Raw genomic sequence first — 20,830 nt, forward strand, 5'->3', positions numbered from 1 at the left:
GGCAGCATGGGCGACAATTAAACTGGTCACCACTGCACTTTGTGTTGACACGCTTTGATGGTATTAGACAACGATCCCAGTGAAAAATATCAGAGTGACGAAATCTCTTAACATTTGAACTTTTTATTAATTTTTATAAAGAAAAGATTGGCGCAAATAAAAAAGGAGCAATTTGGATTTTTATGTTGGACTTTGAAAGAGTGGCTGACCATAAACCAAGAAATAAAAAAAATATTGCCTTATCAGTATGTCAAAAGTAACATTACCAAACTAGATTGTGTTTTCTTGAAGGAGGTGAGGTGAAATGGGGTTTAATGCCACGTCCAAGATTACTGCATTTATATAATGTCATGCATGCACGTGTGTGTGTCTGTGGCTTTTTGTACTAGTCTGAACTAAACCCGCTTTTAGAGTATATATTTTACTCTTGTAAATTTTTCTTTACCAACCTAGTGTCTTGTCAATTTGTCAAAATGTTAGGTTTTTTTCATCATTAACTAACATTCACTTGTGTATTGTGTCACAAATATAATCAAAGATCTTATCACAAAGGACAATTTCTTTTCTTGTTTTTACTGATATGGCCACTCCAAAGTTTGCAAAAGAGAGAAAAAGGCAGAAGTGCTCATCTTATTATTTCTAAATGGAATAATACTCAAATTAACTCTGATTTTATTTTGAATATTTTTCTCCCCTCAGCATGTTGACCCAGAAAACCTGTAACATAACAGTTCAGCATCTATGACCTATAAACTGGTGTGTCCTAACCATTCATTGTAAAACTATTTTAGTGTCAAGCACATCTCCCAGCTGGCCAGATGAAGGCAACTAATGGCCAGTAATGTATTTGTACAACAGATCTACCTGGTCACACAGGTATGCCTGGTCTGGGGTCAGCCTGTCGGCTGGAGCAGGGGGTCAAGTGGTCGGGGGTCAACTGCCCCAGCCAGGAACACTTGTCTGGTAACACCTGTCTCAACATTAATGTTGCATTCTTAGATATTCTGATAATTGAAGCCCAATAATTAGGCGATTCACAGTTACTTACGATGCAATCGATACTTAGGTTCAGATGATACGTGAATCGTGAGTTTGTGAGATCGCCATAAATGGACCAGAAACTGATGAAGTTACCTCCCATAATATAGGAAGTAGAATTGTGGAACACAAGGACATGCCTTCTACATTGGCAAATTTGGGATTTGAAAAGTCCTCAAATAGAAACAAGAGTCATCAGAAGATGACAAATCCCCCCAGCTCCCAAAAATTCGAAAGAACAAACCATCTGACTATCTAATCTAGCTGTCCATATACAAGAGTGGTTATTGAGCTATCAAAGCACTACCAAGGAATTGCGATTCGGACATTTGTATTTCTATGTCAGGTATCCACCGATATGAACAGAGCCAAAGCCAAACTTGTTGCGATGGAAACAGAAAAAATATAAATTCTAAAAATTCCCAAATAGCAAAAGGCACCAGTTGACAATATGGTCTTTGGGTGCACAGTTCCAAAAGAGTATCTATTAGTTTTAGAGATGTGGTCTGGACAAACACAGCACTATGAACAGAATCAAAGTCAAACTTGTTGCCATGTAAACAGGGAAAAAGAGGGGAAAATGAGATTTTGAAAAATTCCTATAATAGCAAAAGGCACCATTTCAGCCCTTGGTTAATACATGTACCAAGTTTGGATGAAAAATCTTTCACTGTTTTCAGGTTATTCTCCGGAAATGAAATACAGATGGATGAACGGACAGACTAGATGATGACTATATTCCCCCCCTTCCCGCATTATATGCCGGGGGGGGGGGATAAAAAGGTTTTATGCAAATTCTGTTGTCATGTACCATGATACAAGGGGTATTGGGAAACAGTATCATGATGTGTATTGTATCTTGAGATCTAAGGCAGTACTCAGGTCTGCTGTATGTATATTCTATTGAAGCAGGCCTGGACAGCTGTTTTTGAGAAAACTGCACAGTGACAACCTGTTAATCCAGATGGTAGCATTCCTTATAAAATAATCTGGATTAACCAATTTCCAGATTAAAGGATCATTGGTACAGAGTGATGTCCCTTTATATACATGTAGGAATCCCAAACAAGAACATCCAGAAGGCAGGTTTCCAGATTAACGATGGGCAGGTATAACAAGGGTCCACTTCATACCAACTGCTGACCATTATGATTGTATTTGGACACACTCTGAGTCACAGCTGAGTCTAGGTCGGACATACTCATGGTTGATACACCTGGGCACTGAGTCATCCCACAGAGGACATATTTACCATGTCAGCTTGCTGACACGGTTAACCTCTTTAGCCGTGTGAACAAGGTGTCCGACCTCAGATCAGATCGCTCAGATCGCTACTTTGGTCCCTACGTGGGGCTGACCACGGGAGCAAAATAGTCTCAGCACCCTACTGTGCGGCAAGAGAGAGTATGTAGCAATGCATGAAGTCATGCCACAGATGACATTCTTACCATGTCAGCTTGCTTACATGGTTAACCTCTTTGGTCATGTGAAAAAGGAGTCTGACTTCATCAGAAGGTCTGTGGTTTGAATCCCATCACGGGACAACAGCCAGATCAGTGTTTCAAGCAGTCGGGAGACTATAACACACAATCAGCCAAGTTTGTTGTTTAACGCCCCACTCAGCAATATTCCAGCTATATGATGGCGGTCTGTAAATAATCGAGTCTGGACCAGACAATCCAGTGATTAATATCATGAGCATTGTTCCATCATGACACGTATCAACCAAGTCAGCGAGTCTGACCACCCGATCCCGTTAGTCGCCTTTTACGACAAGCATAGTCGCCTTTTAAGGCAAGCATGGGTTGCTGAAGACCTATTCTACCCCGGAATCTTCACGGGTCCTAGTATAACAGTATTATGATGGCCTGTGAAGACTCTGGTAGTTGGGCTGAATACCATTTTGAAAAATGACATGACATGGATGCATCCATTTCTTATCGCATTTAATTTCTGGTGACTTTTTTATAAGTGGTTTCATAGTGGATAATGACATTATCTAGATCAGAACTTCAAATTTCTAAGGCATTTCTTTATCTTATCATAATCGAACTACAGCACAGTACACACATTTACCTCAGCACTGAGAATGAAATATGAGTCAATCAATGTAAACATAAGATAAATACGAGATAAATATTCCAGAAATAGCCTCAAACATAGATATTATGAGGTGACCTGACGCTGATATAGGCGTCGATGCGTCCTTACCCCCAATAACACAGGACAGTTACGAAACTCCGGGGACACACCGGCACAGATATTTAGCTTGTTGTTCACGTACCTTGCGCTCGAATGGCAGATCCAATTTCAGTTGATATTGTTGCATAGCTAGTGGAGTTTCAGCACTATTTGCACTGGGTAAGGGGTGCCCAGTATGTAATGAGTCTGCTTGTGCTCAGAGTGTGTGAGTGAGTTGGGTTTGACGCCGCTTTTAACAGTATTCCAGTTAAATTGCGTGTCAGCTTAATGTGGGAGGAAAGCCCGAAGTGATACAGGCCTCGCACGTTTACCACTTCGGTGAAACCCACGAGCACAAGGTGCTGACAAACCTAGAAACATAATCCGGATGAAGCGTGATTCGAACCCACAATCATAGGTTTCTGGCGTGCCCAGGGGACGTAACTCTGCACAGCGAATCGCAGCGCCTTAGACGACTGGGCCACCCGTGCCCCCACTTGTCTTCAGAGCTACAGCAGATATTTGTGAGCCTCTTGCTGTTGTCCATCACCATGACATTGCGACAATATTGCAAAAACTTTGCTCACTCAAGAGAGCTTCAACAGATACCTAGACAATACTTAGACAAGGTTGTTGACTGTCAATGTCAATCTAGGCATGGGGTCGATATTGTTTTGTGTGCAATTCTTTGTTTTGTTCACTACGATGGATCATAGCTAGGATATTCTATTAAGGTGCTGTGTTTCAAATAATGTATGCAAAATCCTTGAGAATGATAAAAACCAACGGTTCTGTATTCATTCATGCTTCTTCACTGATCTCAACCAGTACCCTACCAAGCTAGTCAACAAGACATACTCCAGCCCAAACCCAGACCAAAACAGAATCACCCAACCCTCCATTGGCAAGACTATGCATCAGATCAGCAGACGACTTAAGCAAACAGGCATTGACACCATCTTCACTGCCTTCCCATCCCTCGGAACCATCCTCCAAGCTAATGGCCATAGCCCACCCTCATACAAGCAGCCCCCTAAAGAAGTGATCTAGTTGTGACGTGCTTATTGGTCAAACCTCACACCCAGTAGACATCCGCATTAAAGAACATAAACTTTCATCAGCCAAAGCAGACAGCAAATCCGCCCTCTCACTCAGACTACCAGTAAAAGTCCCTAGCCATCTAATTAAGTTTGACAATGTCAAAATTCTCTCAACCAAACATCAGGACTTCACTAAAAGAAAAGTCTCAGAAGCTATAACACCGCCATCACAAAGCTTGATCAAGAGAGATCAAGGGTATTACATTCCCTCTGCCTATGAAGATCTATTCAAACATTAGTCTCTACTAATATGAATCCAATCAAGCTTGATACAACATCTCAACACCTTAATCCTTATCCGTACTGGCTTCATCCAATTATTTGTGCTGCGTGTTTCAATCACCCGTTGTTATTGTTAATTTGCTGCTTATTACAACTTATCATGTATATATATATACACCTCCCAATCCTTGGTTGTACTCATTCCAGCTTGAAAACGATGTTAGAATCTTCATTGAAATGTTGCTTATGCAATAAACACAGTGCCCGAAATAACTGCCTTGGGACGAACAGGGATTCAAACCCACAACTATAAGTTTCTGTACCCAAGGGATGCAAGTCTAGAAACATTTTCACAGCAAATCTGGGATTGGAACCAACAAGATGGCACACCAAGATGCAATTCTGCACGTGAATTTCAGCGCCTTAGACAACTATACCCTGTGAGTCAACGAAAACATGAAATTTGCATAAAACACACAAATATTAATCATGATCAAACTTCGTGGTCTGACCTTGTCATGACTCTATTGTTGAAAGTTGAAGAAGTAGAGTGCCCTACATTCAAATACAAGTATTACAGGTGCAAACCTAAAGGACCAAAAATCCCTTCTTTATTTTGAACACTATTCAAACACTTAGTTTAGTGGTGACATGGCTACATTAAAGGTAGACAGTTGTGAATACGTGTACTTAAGAATTTTCATGAAGTTTGCAGAGCCACAAATGCATTGAGAGAATTTAGGAGCATGGTTAATGTCAAAGTTAAAAATATTGCAAAAAATGGAACAGATGAATCCCATAACAAACAATACAAATACCAACTTTCATTACAATTTAGAGAAAATGGCCATTTAATGGCAGTGAATAGATTTTCAAATATCCTTATTGCTGCTGTGGCAGCCAAATTGTAAATCAGATTCGAACAAGCTTGGGAGGCTTCAGCTTCTTTGCTACACTGGTTTCTGGCAAGAATCTCAGATGTTGTTTACAATGCAAGGAAATACATTTTGAAGAATTTAAAAGCATGTTCCAAAGTGCAAAGTTCAAGTAAAAGTCAAAAACAAAAAAATATCCTGAAAAACAGAAAATTTGTTTTAAGCCCCACCATTTACTGCAAGTTCAATAAACAATTTGAACAGAAATGACAGTAATGGCTACAGATAGTTTTTTCAATGTGGCTGCTGTGGCGGCCATTTTGAAAATCAGATTTAAACTTATTAACAAATTGAGGTGTCATAATTGGTGGGAACAAGTATGGGACATTTCAGCTTCATTGGACTGGTGATTTCTGAGGAAATCATGTTTACAGATGCTGTTGATACCTTTGAAGCCAGACAAGCCATGACATAAGATCACTTGACTTTCAGTCAGGTGAGCTATAAAACGTGAACACAGTTTAAATTTGTGCAAAGTAGATTTATACAAAATTGCAGAAAGGTCTTTATATTTATACGTCCATAAACAAATAAACATATGGCAGATAAAAAGCATCAATTATAATAACTTCACAGACAGTTTATTTTATCATTAACACAAAATACTTTTAAAATGTGAAATCCGTGACATTGTTCAGTGCAGTAATACAACACAGGCCCCTCCCACTCGGTTATGAGCTAACCGGGAAACAGGAATTCATTAGTGGGCATGGCCTAATTTTATTCAGTTTATGAGGAGCACATATGAAAACAAAATTACCATGGCATCACTTGCAATTTATTTATATAATAGTCAACACACCCATCTGCTTACAGTTCTTCAAGGCCAGAAAAAAACTCAGTTAGTAGGTCAGTAGTGGCATACAATAAGCTATAATTAGGTTGTGGCCTTGAGACGTTATCTCTTGGCTGTTGGGCTGGGGAATATATTGACTCCATACCTGTTATATCAGTCAGTAGTTCACTGGGTCCGGGGGCATGCTATCTGGGTGCACATGGCATCTCGCATGTGCCCAAAAATGTTTAAAGTAGTCCTAAAGATTTGTACGTAAGACTTTTAGGGCCATTTGGTGTTTTTTTGTATTTTGTTCCAACAAAGCATCTTGAAATTTCATGTTAAAATCTTAAAATTTCAACTCATCATCCTGAAATTTCAACTTTCACATGTCTTGAAATTTCAACTTATCTTGAAACTTCAAGATGATTATCTTGAAATTTCAACTTTGTATGTATCTTGAAATTTTAACATAGTATCTTAAATTTCAACATAGCATCTTGAAATTTCAACTTACTATCTTAAAATTTCAAGAAAAAAACCACACAAAAAATCAAATGGCCTAAAAAAGGATTGAAATTGCAAGAAATAAATAACAGATGGCCCTATAAGGCTTTGGTACATCCCTGTCACTACTGTCATTTACAGCAACAATATATCCTCTCTATCTGCCATGCTGATATTTTTTACAATTTTAGAAAAAAATGATTTTTATATTCAGAAAAAGAGTACTTTGGATATTGATCGACTGAGTGAGTGTTGGTTAACATTTACTATGCAATCTTTCAGCAATCAGGAATTCTTATCCAATCTAGAATTCAAAAAACCTTGTTGTATAATTTTCCTTTCTTTTTCTAAATTTGGGGTTTAAATGTTGTTCATCCTTCAGCATTGCATGGTGCCTATTGTATGGGTTTTATAAATCAACAAAGTTAGCATAGGTTATGTTGATATCTTATAATAAATTTTTTGTTGTGTTCATTGATATTCCTGCATTTTGATTAGCTGCATTGGTCACGTGTTATTGCATTCATTTCCCAATAAATGTAAAAATTTAAGCCACGCCCACCGAGGGGGACTACTTTTACTACGTAATCCCAAAATTACAGTCGAGGGAATTCCCTCTCTGCTTAAGAGTATCAATCGTCATGCACAGGACATTTAGTAAAATTCATGCATATTTATTGTCCAAACAACCCTTTGAGACCGAAGTCCAAGAAGTAATGAAACTGCAAACATGCAGGCTTGCTCGCCTGTCTTTTCCCGATCGCTTCGGTTCCACAACTTTCATGTCTTCGGGTTTCTTTTCTAACAGAGTACTAGCATTTTTCCAACTGTTTCTTCCCGTTCTCAGGGAACTAATGTTTGAATCTGGCGGTAACTGACCATGTAATGGGAAACAGCCGCCTTCTCCAAGACATATTTGTTCTGGTTCGTTACAGTCTGACTTGCACTTCTTCTCGCCTCTTGCCTTGATTGACAGGTCCTTAAAGATTGTTTTGATCCTTCTCTCTGTTGATTGGCTACTGACTTTGTAGGTGTGTCAAGTTATGTGCATAAATTAAACAATCGCCTGATTCATGTCACGCCACAGTATGTATTCCTACACTTGGAATGTTTATCAATCTCGTCATTTTTGTCTGCTTTGATATATACACCTGATTTTGGTTAAACTATTGTAGATAAAACATGTTTTCGTTGTCGAATTTAATTATAAGCACTGACTGTATTTTTTCGGTTCATTGAGGTATGAATCGAAAAACCGATGTGCAAACTGTATGCAAACGGATTCTTAAAAAAGTTTGCACATCGGTTTTTCAATTCATACCTCAATGAATAAAAAAAAATACACAGTCAATCCCTAAGTGAAATGCAAACATGCGCTACAAATAGAGAAACCAGACTGGTTAAACAAGCCACAGCCAGCCAGTTTTAGTTACCGGTAGTTTAGACTGGAACAATCCAGCTTTCGAATATGAAGTATAAAAATTACATTAAAAATCTGACATACTTTTTCCTGGTCCCTTGAGTCTTCCAAATGCATAAAACACTCTTGAAACAGAGACTACTCATTTGCAACAATGTTGAAAGTTTTGTTGCATTTTGTTTGTTTGTTTACGGTAACATAACACACTACTTTCATACCATGATAATAGATTTGAGAGTTAGTTTTGACTTGCTATGTTTGCTGTTAAAGACAGCTCAAAGAAATATTCCAGCTATATGACCGCAGTCTGTAAATAACCCGATCCGTTTAGTTGTCTAGCGGTTACAACAAGCAAAGGTTGCTGGGGACCTATATTCTGACCCGGAATCCCATAGGTGGAGTTAATATGTACTCAACGCCTATCTCTAATTTATCACAGCGACCTGTGAAAATCAGGGTTAGATTTGGCCTTCAGTAACCCATGCTTTTGTAAGAGGCGACGATAAAGATAAGGTGGTTAGACTTGCAGACTTGTCATTGTATCCCAGTTCCGTAGATTGATGCTCATGAAGTCAATCACATGTTTGTCTGGTCCAGATTTAATTATTTACAGACCGTTGTCATGGCTGAAAAAATACTGAGTGCGGCATTAAATCACAAGCAAAGAAACAAACCTTTACAACAACCAACATGTGTTAACTTTAGGGAATAAAGTCCATACCGTGTCTAATTCACAGGTTGAAGGGGCGGTCGGGTAGCCCGGTGGTTAAAGCGTTCGATTCCCGACAATGGGTACAATGTGTGAAGCCCGTTTCTGGTGTCCCCTGCCGTGATATTGCTGGAATATTGCTAAAAGCGGCGTAAAACCATACTCACTCACTCACTCACAGGTTGAAACATCAAGTGTGGGAATGTTGTTTTCACACCCTCAAATGAATATTTATAATATTCTCTGAAACATTCTATCCAAATCTCAGTGGACTGTAAACAACCAAGTCTGGGCCAGGCAAACCAGTGGTAGACAACAATGAACGAAGTCGTTTGGGTATGACGGCACACAATCAGCCAGGTCACACACTGTAATCATCCAATCCTCACAATAGTCCGTTCTTTTGCTAAGCATCCGAGGCACGAGGAAACCATGTCTGCCCCAGAATCCATTTGGTAGAAAATGCCAACACTAAGTACAGTAATTTTTCAGAAAATCAAGTAATAATCAGAATTTTCCAAAATTATCATATTCAAAATGTTCAATCAGTGTTTTTAATTATTTAATTTCAGTTTCTTTCTCATGTTATTACTCAGATTATTTTATATGATTTATAAAGATTGGTACATGTTGCCATAGCAGCGAAGTACGGAGCTGTGGCAATGATTGAAATATTTTCATAATAAACAAAATTCTTAACATTCTTGATTCTCCGTGCTATTTTCATAGACATGGTAGATGAAACCAAACATGGCTGTCATCTATTCATCTTCCAAGGCAAGGGAGTTAACTGATTAAATAAGTTCAGTTTCCACCCCTGCCGAACTCGGATGGAATTCTGTGGCTCTATCTAAGGGCCACCACTGGCTATTATGAATTATGTCCTTCCTACTGACCAATCAGATTCCAACTTTCATATTAACTTGCATTTGATATAAACAAAATGGTGGTGCCGAGTCAAGAAGATCTGATTGAAAATCAGCGTGTCAGCTTAATGTGGGAGGAAAGCCCGAAGTGATGTAGGTCTCAGACATTTACCTCTTTGGTGAAACCCACAAGCTGACAAACCTAGACACATAATCGGGGCGAACCGGGATTCGGACCCACAATCATAGGTTTCTTGCATCCCAAAGGGATGCAACTCTGCACAGCGAATCACAGCGAATCGCAGCGCCCTAGACGACTGGGCCACCCTTGCCCCCTGGTTTGTTAGGATCAGAGGCATGAGTTTAGACTTGCACAATAAAAGACAGACTACTTATTCAGTACAGGTTTGGAGCAAGGCTAACTTGAGTCCGACAAGGGGGATAACTCAGACATACAGGATATAGTGCAACACAGGTGGCCAAATGGTACAAGAGACTTCAACTTACTCTTATGATCCTTTGGGAACTTGAATCCTTCATTCACTCCAAACAAACCTAGGGCTGTCATCTTATAAATTGTGTTTGTTTTGTTTGTTTGTTGTTTAACGCTGCACTCAGCAATTTTTCGGCTATATGACAGCGATCTGTAAATAATTTAGTCTGGACCAGACAATCCTGTGATTGACATCATCAGCATCGATTCACGGAATTGGGATACGATGACATGCATCAACCAAGTCAGCGAGCCTCACTGCTCGATCCCGTTAGTCGCTTCTTATGACAAGCATAGTCGCCTTTTACGGCAATTATAAATTGTGACATTGATGTATCCTTTAATGTTTCAGCATTTTTGATGCTGTATCAATACAAGTTTATGAATATTGATACTAAATTAATAATTTCCTTTAGTGTATACAACATGTCGCATAAACTCAGATACAAGTCTAATCAACATTCAGCACGATGTATGTGTTATTCACCGCAAGTGAATGTATGGGGGAGGCCAGCATTTGACCAGTAAATAAAGGTATCTAATAATATCTCTAAAAATAATATATATATGTATATACTTTGATGGGTACTGTAGAAAACCCATTGCACAATATAAATGTTTGTAATTCTACAACAGATCCTAAAGGTTTAATGTAGGCTGAGTATCCTACACTTAGAGGTGAGTGAACCAGTCACTTCAGTCACTTTATCTGCATGTAGCATTGTAGTGTTGCATAATAGGACAAATAATCTTAAATCTCATCTAAGTTGGTGGTGCAGGGGCAACTTATAAGAGCTGGACTAGTCAACCTGCACAGTCCATGAATGTGGGTGAACAGTTACAAAACTAGTGACAGGCATGGTCTCTCACCTTCAGCTAAAGAAAGCCCATTTCTGGTGTCCCCCGCCATGATATTGCTGGAATATTGCTAAAAGCGGCGTAAAACCATACTCACTCACTCACTCAGCTAAAGAGACTAGCACTTTAAAAAATCCACTTAGACTAGGCTCGACATGACAACCAGTAGAGGTGAGTGGCATAACCAGTATACCACGATTTGAAATACTAATGAATATGTATCACAATACATTTGGAAAACACTAGTATATTGCGATTTTCAAATCATTCATATTTTCATTTTATTGGCAAAGTTTACATAAGACAAAATGAAATTGTCAACTTAAGAAATAAGCAAACTGATTCCTGTGATAAACCAAGTGATATTACAAGCAATGTGACCATAGCAACAACATCCAACAAAATGGCAGACCAGGACAAAGATTTGTTTATGTAGGTTCATAACAAATTACAAAGGAAAGAACACACCCAAAGTCACCAGAAGTGTCATGTAAACATATGTGGGTATCCTGCACAGTTGACACAAACATGTGTTTCATCACTATCACAGAGGTAAAACACAACAGAGGGCAACTTTATACCCGATCTAAACTACATGTTTCTTGCTCATAATCAACCACATTAATATTAATGATTAACACACACTGAACAGCTAAATTGAGTGTACAGTTGCTTCGATAGTGACATTATGATGGCAGGAAAATATTCAAGGAACACTGTAACATTGCATGTTTATTATTTTTCTTATAATTTGGCAGCAAAAATTTATCTGGTATCTTTTTAGTTAATGACAGCAAATTAATTTAATTAAGTTTTCCTTGACCAACCAATACAATGCCACAAGAATAATTTAGTCTTATTGTTTATTGTTGATTAAAAATATAAAAAGATTTGGAAAATATCTGCTGACGCCCAGTTGATGGTTCACATGCTTTGCAAATCCTTCAATCAACTGAAATCTGCACGGCTGTCGCCATGTTGTTTTCGATCCAGATGTCGATTCTGATATGCTATTTTGATTGGACTAAGCACGGACTCGTTAGGCCAGCCAAAATGTAACTCCGGAGTTCCAGCATAGTTGGCAAGGGTGAAGACTTTTATAGAAAGTTAACGGTCTTGACTCAGGAAAATGGTAAATCTTCAAAAGTGTCATAAATGTAGAAAGTAAGAAACTGATCATATTACTGCCTTCTAGTGAGTGAGAGTTTTACACCGCTTTTAGCAATATTCCAGCAATATCACAGCAGGGGAGACCAGAAATGAGTTTTACACATTGTACCCATGTCAGGAATCAAACCCGGGTCTTCGGCGGGACAAGCAAACGCCTTGACCACTAGGCTACCTGACCGCCCCTAATGCCTTCTAACCTTTATCATTTTTATTACATGTAAGGAACCGCCAAGGTTATCTCTGCCTGCTACACATGTTAAACATACAAAATCACAGTAAAATTAAAGATTCTTAGATTCAGATCTAGTTATCCTCCTTATTCTAATAGGTGAGGTTAAAAGGGGTTTAACATCGTGTGCAAGATTATTGCACTTTAAGAGCAATGTGCATGCATGTGTGTGTGTGTGGCTGCTTGTACTTGTCCGGACTGATGCTGATTTATAGTGCTAGCCCACTGAGATACAATGCCGCAGTTTAACATAAATACTACACTCAGACAGTGTATACTGACTCCGAGCCGATAAGTCCTTGTTTTAACCCCTTAATGCAGAGTGCCAGACAGGGTAACAACAAGTATCATCTTTTAACGTCTATTGGTATGACGCGTCAGTGGATTGAACGCCGGACCTTCCGCTCACTGGGTGGACACTCTAATGCTAGACCACAGAGGCGGTCCCCTATACTAAGGACATGCTGGAGTAAGTGTAATAGCACCTACACAAGAATAAGAACTAGTTATCCTCCTTAAACGAAGAACATCAGAGAAAGACAATGTCATTTTTAGCAATTGCACTCCCCATTTATATCTGTATAATCAAGATACAGTAATCACATATATGCTTGTTTAAATGTTTCACTCACTTGTACCAAGAATTTAGATGTCTCAGGCCGACTGGGTGATGAGAAGGTTCACCTCACTCAACCTCCAATGGAGGTGTCCTCAGATCTTCCCGCAGAGAGGTAGCATTTCAGAGTGAAAGATGGGATTTTAATCAGATTGACATAGAATACACTGTAAAGCAATAGTGTTTCAGATTCAGATATAGTTTTTAAGGAGATAAACCTACTGTGTTTTGAAATTTGATGTAGTCTCACTGTAGAATAGATACATCTTTACTTTAATTTTGAACCAAGCGCTTTAGCGTCATGCGTGTATTAGAGACCTGGCTGGTATTAGAGACCCAGCATGTATTAGAGGAAATATAGATACGTTTTACAGTTCATATGGGGTGATCGATCAGCAGCAATTTTCTATGAATCGATATGTAGGCTATCTATGTATTAATACGCACGTTTTTGGTGAAAAGGCTTTATATATTTGAAAGGGGTTTCCGTAGTAAAAAGGAAACCTCTTTTTAACCAATCAGAATCAAGCATTCATCAATGTCATGCTAGAATGTACTTTAAGCCAAACCATGAAGTAAGTGTAACAGTACCTTCACAAGGAGGAGGAACTCAGGTTATCACAAGCAGTGATAACTTCACTCTTCATTCCGATAACAAGACAAGACTAAGTATTGAAGGTCGCAATCCACGTGTTCGGTGCACAAGGACATGAATCAGAGAGTTTAACAACCCTATCATGACTTCCACTGAGTCTTATTACAGCAAATATGCGGTACTGGGGACTTATCCTCATCAAGATTCCCCAAAGGGATTAATTATACAAAATCAATAGTTATTGAATACAAACTCTTTTCACATATGACAGATTAGGCGTTATTTTTTTTATTTCTTGGTTTATGGATGCGCCGCTTTTTCAACATCCAAATGTTAAAAAATAATAATAATACAAATTACTCCTTTTTTTATTTCCGCCGATCTTTACTTAAAACAATGCATAAAAAGTTATTAAAAAAAAAATTTCATTTCCTACACGAGTGTAAAGCAAAGGGAAGTCACTCTGATATTTCTCGCTGGGATCGATCAAAGCTTGTCAACGCAAAGTCACGTCAAAATAGTATACAATTATATTAACCTACGGGGCGGTCGGGTAGCCTAGTGGTTAAAGTGTTCGCTCGTCACGCCGAAGACCCAGGTTTTATTCCTGACATGGGTACAATGTATGAAGCCCATTTCTGGTGTCCCCCGCCGTGATATTGCTGGAATATTGCTAAAAGCGGCGTAAAACCATACTCACTCACTATTAACCTACCCATCATATCATTCATTTATTAAATCTATCACATTTCGCAATGACTGAAATACATATTCCATTTCAATTCATCATTTTTTATCAATAGATTATAAGATTATTCACTATGTCCTGAAATGTTATTGAAAATAAAATTCTCGGACATACACTTCGACAATGGGTCTTCATGAAACATGTCAAACAGAAAAATAAAGACGTGTCAAGCAAATCTTTAAATATATTATACAAATAAATAAATAATATCAACAAAAATATATCTGAAAGTTGCCAAACTGATATCATATCTAAGTTATCATTTCCATCTTTTCGAGTGATCGCGTGTAATGTAAGTCAAATGACATCTCAGCTTTCGTCGCCTCTATTTCTTGGCTTGTACACGATGTTTAATGCCAAAATATATGCATAGAAATCTTTGTCACAGCTCGTATAGCACTATACATCCATGAAGTTCCATATTTTTAATTTAGATCGCAATTTCCTGCTTAAAACGTTCAGAATAACATGATTTAACCAAAACCTTTCATCAAAATCTTAAAATTATCATACACGAGAACGGTACCGTTGCTGCAATTTGACTGGCTGCCTTAGGTCACATGCTTAAATTTGACCAATCACAGACCTTGTAGCAGATTTGGGCAAGAAAGGGTCACTAGACACCAAGTTTTACATGTCACAGCAACAAAATTACTCCAGTGGAAGTTACTTCTGTATTATCATTATATCGGTGAAACAATATAAGTTTTTTAATGGATACTGACATGGCAGCCTTCGACATACATATAATTCAAATGAAGCTCCAAAACGGAGGTATTTCCTCATGTTAGTGAGCGGAAAGCCACTATCATTGGGAAATGGGTGATGACAGATATTATTTGTAATTCTTTTAAAAATAATTTTCTGATTATGTAAACAATGAAACTAAAAAAAGAAATAGGCAAGTGGATTTAATAAAATCTAAATCGTTAAATATTTGCTTCCTTGGTCCTTAATCTGGATGTCATGAATGTGTTAGCTTACATTATTTTATTTCATAACAAACTTAATTAAATTGTAAATGAATTATTTAAATAATGCGATACACATAACTTTCATATCTATAAACAATAGGATTAATTTGACCTTTCAAATGTTGTATAGCCAAACATGTAGAAGCAAAGATGTTTTACAACCAAATAATTTCCTTGATAAATGTTGGCTGTCTGGGACTCTGGGAACTCGGTGTTACAGCAGTAATCTTCTGGTTGGCTGGTGTTGAAAGAGTTAATCGTCGCCAATATTGTTATATTGCCATTTGTGCACAAGCTGAGTGTCAGGGATATAATAAAATGTTCTTGAAAAATTGAGTTATTTTACTTTTGTTACTTCATAATATTTTTTTTCATTGATCTAACTTTTTAGGACAAAATTCAATTAAAAAAAATCTGAGAGGCTTTTTTTTTTAATATATTGGCCTACCTCACTTTAAAAAATCGAGCATAACACAGACTGCATGTAACCGGATTAATAAGCTACTACAAAATTATTTATTTTACCTCCATGTCAGAATGATGAGATTTGATTGGTTCAATTGATCTTGAAAAAATGATATGTACCCCACCTGAGAAGGAAATATAGTTCTGAGCCGGGAGAATAAATCCCTTTTACCCCGCAACAAAGGAAACGGGCTTCACATGGATTTCTGAGAACGGGTAATAAATCCCTTACAACACGCTACGAAGCAAAAAGCTGCACATTTTTGTAGTACTGTTTGTTTGTTCTGTTGTTTAACACGTCACTCAGAAATCTTCCAGCTACATGACGGTGGCCTGTAGATGCCTTCTTATTATTCTCATCCATCCAAAAAGATCAAATTCAGACACAATGTATTTTGTTTGGTGGTCGTGGTTGAAATGTGATTTTTGCCAATAGAAGTGATAAATCTTTCCATTAACTGCCCATGATGTTGCAAAACTTTCATTTTACAGCATTCTGTTCTGATCACTGCTGGTGCTATTGTGAAATTATTTCATTCACAGTGTTCTTATCACTCACACTATTTGGAAACTTTCATTTTACAGTGTTCTAATCACTGCTCACATTGTGGACATTCATTTAGTGTTCTACTCACTGCTCATGCTATTGTGAAACCATTTCTTTTTATAATGTTCTCATCACTGCACCTAATATTCAGGAACTATTTCATTTGATAGTGTTCTACTCACTGTTCTTGCTATTGGGAAACTATTTCATTTAACAGTGTTCTAATCACTGTTCATATTGTCGTGAAACATTCATTTACAATGTTCTAATCACAGCTCACATAAATGTGAAACATTTATTTACAATGTTCAAATCACAGCTCACAAAAATGTGAAACATTCATTTACAGTGTTCTAATCACTGATCATGCTGCTGTGAAACTGTTTCATTTTACAGTGTTCTGTTCTGATCACTGCCGGTGCTATTGTGAAATTATTTCATTCACAGTGTTCTAATCACTGCTCTTGCTATTGTGTTTGTTTGTTTGTTGTTTAACCACCTGTCTGACCACCAGATCTTGTGAATCTAAGCAATCTTGCTGAAGACCTATTCTAACCCAAATCTTCACTAGAGTGTTCTTGGGAGTGAGCAAGTCTATGTTAGATTATGGGAGTTACAAGCATCTCAGAGACTGTAGCGCCACAACTAGCACAAGTCTATGTTAAATTATGGGATTTACAAGCACTCAGAGACTGTAGCGCCACAACTAGCATAAGTCTATGTTAAATTATGGGATTTACAAGCATCTCAGACTGTAGCGCCACAACTAACAAAAGTCTGTGTTAATGTATAGGGGTTACAATCATCTCAGAGATTGTAGCACCACAACTAGCGCAAGTCTATGTTAAATTATGGGATTTACAAGCATCTCAGAGACTGTAGCGCCACAACTAGCACAAGTCTATGTTAAATTATGGGATTTACAAGCATCTCAGACTGTAGCGCCACAACTAGCACAAGTCTATGTTAAATTATGGGATTTACAAGCATCTCAGAGACTGTAGCGCCACAACTAGCACAAGTCTATGTTAAATTATGGGATTTACAAGCACTCAGAGACTGTAGCGCCACAACTAGCATAAGTCTATGTTAAATTATGGGATTTACAAGCATCTCAGACTGTAGCGCCACAACTAACAAAAGTCTGTGTTAATGTATAGGGGTTACAATCATCTCAGAGATTGTAGCACCACAACTAGCGCAAGTCTATGTTAAATTATGGGATTTACAAGCATCTCAGAGATTGTAGCGCCACAACTACCATAAGTCTATGTTAATGTATAGGAGTTACGAGCATCTCAGAGACTGGAGCGCTACAACTAGAGTAAGTCTAGGTTAATATACAGGAGTTACGAGCATCTCAGAGACTGTAGCGCCACAACAAACATAACTCTGTTTTAAAGTATGGGTGTTATGAGCATCTCAGCATATGTAGCGCTACAACTATTGTAAGTCCATGTTAAAGTGTGGGAGTTACAAGCATCTCAGCATGTGTAGCGTTACATCTATTGTAAGTCTATGTTACAGTGTGGCAGTTACCACAATCAAAGCACTGTGATCGTGATGTGGAACAAGATCAAGACAATGTAATATTTACCATGTGTAAGACAGTGACAATGTCTCTATATAATTACTGTAAATCATTATGTTGGCAGACTGACAACATGTGTTTGGAAAGACTTGAATCAAGCTAGGGATGCAAAGTGGTCCCAGCTAAACCCTTCCTCAAAGTGTGCCAAGTGTTCAGCACATGTGTACTCACTGTTTGTGGAACTGTGGAGGATGAAGCAAATGTTGGTAAAGAATGTTGAGTCTGACTTGATGCTGGTGATCCATGTACTCCCGGCTTCACGGTTCGACAGACAGGTGTACACCAGCCTGTGGGTGGAGGGAGAGTGTGAGTGGACAATTGACAGACAGGTGTACAGGGAGGGAGAGTGTGAGTGGACAATCGACAGACAGGTGTACACCAGCCTGTGGGTGGAAGGAGAGTGTGAGTGGACAATCGATAGACAGGTGTACACCAGCCAGTGGGTGGAAGGAGAGTGTGAGTGGACAATCGATAGACAGGTGTACACCAGCCAGTGGGTGGAAGGAGAGTGTGAGCGGACAATCGATAGACAGGTGTACACCAGCCTGTGGGTGGAAGGAGAGTGTGAGTGGACAATCGACAGACAGGTGTACACCAGCCAGTGGGTGGAAGGAGAGTGTGAGTGGACAATCGATAGACAGGTGTACAGGGAGGGACAGTGTGAATGGACAATCGACAGACAGGTGTACACCAGCCTGTGGGTGGAGGGAGAGTGAGAGTGGACAATCGACAGACAGGTGTACACCAGCCTGTGTGTGGAGGGGAGTGTGAGTGGACAATCGACAGACAGGTGTACACCAGCCTGTGGGTGGAGGGAGAGTGTGAGTGGACAATCGATAGACAGGTGTACACCAGCCTCTGGGTGGAGGGACAGTGTGAGTGGACAATCGATAGACAGGTGTACACCAGCCTGTGTGTGGAGGGGAGTGTGAGTGGACAATCGACAGACAGGTGTACACCAGCCTGTGGGTGGAGGGAGAGTGTGAGTGGACAATTGACAGACAGGTGTACAGGGAGGGAGAGTGTGAGTGGACAATCGACAGACAGGTGTACACCAGCCTGTGGGTGGAAGGAGAGTGTGAGTGGACAATCGATAGACAGGTGTACACCAGCCAGTGGGTGGAAGGAGAGTGTGAGTGGACAATCGATAGACAGGTGTACACCAGCCAGTGGGTGGAAGGAGAGTGTGAGCGGACAATCGATAGACAGGTGTACACCAGCCTGTGGGTGGAAGGAGAGTGTGAGTGGACAATCGACAGACAGGTGTACACCAGCCAGTGGGTGGAAGGAGAGTGTGAGTGGACAATCGATAGACAGGTGTACAGGGAGGGACAGTGTGAATGGACAATCGACAGACAGGTGTACACCAGCCTGTGGGTGGAGGGAGAGTGAGAGTGGACAATCGACAGACAGGTGTACACCAGCCTGTGTGTGGAGGGGAGTGTGAGTGGACAATCGACAGACAGGTGTACACCAGCCTGTGGGTGGAGGGAGAGTGTGAGTGGACAATCGATAGACAGGTGTACACCAGCCTCTGGGTGGAGGGACAGTGTGAGTGGACAATCGACAGACAGGTGTACACCAGCCTGTGGGTGGAGGGAGAGTGTGAGTGGACAATCGACAGACAGGTGTACACCAGCCTGTGTGTGGAGGGGAGTGTGAGTGGACAATCGATAGACAGGTGTACACCAGCCTGTGTGTGGAGGGGAGTGTGAGTGGACAATCGACAGACAGGTGTACACCAGCCTGTGGGTGGAGGGAGAGTGTGAGTGGACAATCGATAGACAGGTGTACACCAGCCTGTGTGTGGAGGGGAGTGTGAGTGGACAATCGACAGACAGGTGTACACCAGCCTGTGGGTGGAGGGAGAGTGTGAGTGGACAATCGACAGACAGGTCTACACCAGTCTGTGGGTGGAGGGACAGTGTGAGCGGACAATCGACTGACAGGTATACACCAGCCTGTGGGTGGAGGGAGAGCGTGAGTAGACAATTGATAGACAGGTGTACAGGGAGGGACAGTGTGAGCGGACAATCGACTGACAGGTATACACCAGCCTGTGGGTGGAGGGAGAGTGTGAGTGGACAATCGATAGACAGGTGTACACCAGCCTGTGTGTGGAGGGACAGTGTGAGTGGACAATTGACAGACAGGTGTACACCAGCCTGTGGGTGGAGGGAGAGTGTGAGTGGACAATTGACAAGTGTACACCAGCCTGTGGGTGGAAGGAGAGTGTTTGTGGCTTTACTTGTCTGCTAGTCAGGTGAGCTAAAACTGTGGCCTACCATTTCACTTCCTGAATAATTATGTAACTCGGAATGATTTTAAAAGAACTTTAAAGTTTCAATGTCACCATAGTTACCTTGTTGTTTCCACTAGAGTTGGAGGGTCTGGATTTTCAACCATCATGACAATCATCTTCCTGTTGAATAGATGGCATGTTTAAAACAATATACAGGAAATGAATAAGACATGAGCTTCAATGATAAGAGTGAATTAAGAGTCCTAATTCAGCAGTGTTGTGTAGAAAAAGGCATTCATTAGAACAGCGAGTGAGTATGGTTTTACGCCGCTTTAAGCAATATTCCAGCAATATCACGGCGGGGGACTCCAGATATTGGCTTATATATGACACATTGTACCCATGTCGGAAATCGAACACGAGTCTTCGGCGTGATGAGCGAACATTTAACCACTAGGCTACTCAACCGCCCCTCACTTGAACAGGACGAGGATGATTAAATTTAAAAAAAATTAAAAATAGTAATACTTTGATTGACAGGTAAATGGT

General features: G+C 39.7%; 1 protein-coding gene across 1 annotated transcript in view; it reads right to left on the reverse strand.

Annotated features, from left to right (window-relative positions):
• LOC139462013 (protein saal1-like) overlaps positions 1 to 20,830 on the reverse strand; it is a 43,982-nt gene that overhangs the window by 18,038 nt on the left and 5,114 nt on the right. The window contains exons 6-7 of the mRNA XM_071243510.1: positions 20,402 to 20,461; positions 18,211 to 18,326 (exon numbers count right to left, since the gene is read on the reverse strand). Coding sequence (XP_071099611.1) covers positions 18,211 to 18,326; positions 20,402 to 20,461 — 176 coding nt within the window. The remainder of the gene's footprint in view (positions 1 to 18,210; positions 18,327 to 20,401; positions 20,462 to 20,830) is intronic.

Source organism: Haliotis cracherodii, unplaced genomic scaffold (genome assembly GCF_022045235.1).
Source record: "Haliotis cracherodii isolate W230 unplaced genomic scaffold, xgHalCrac1.p SCAF_15, whole genome shotgun sequence".
NCBI classification, from domain to species: domain Eukaryota; kingdom Metazoa; phylum Mollusca; class Gastropoda; order Lepetellida; family Haliotidae; genus Haliotis; species Haliotis cracherodii.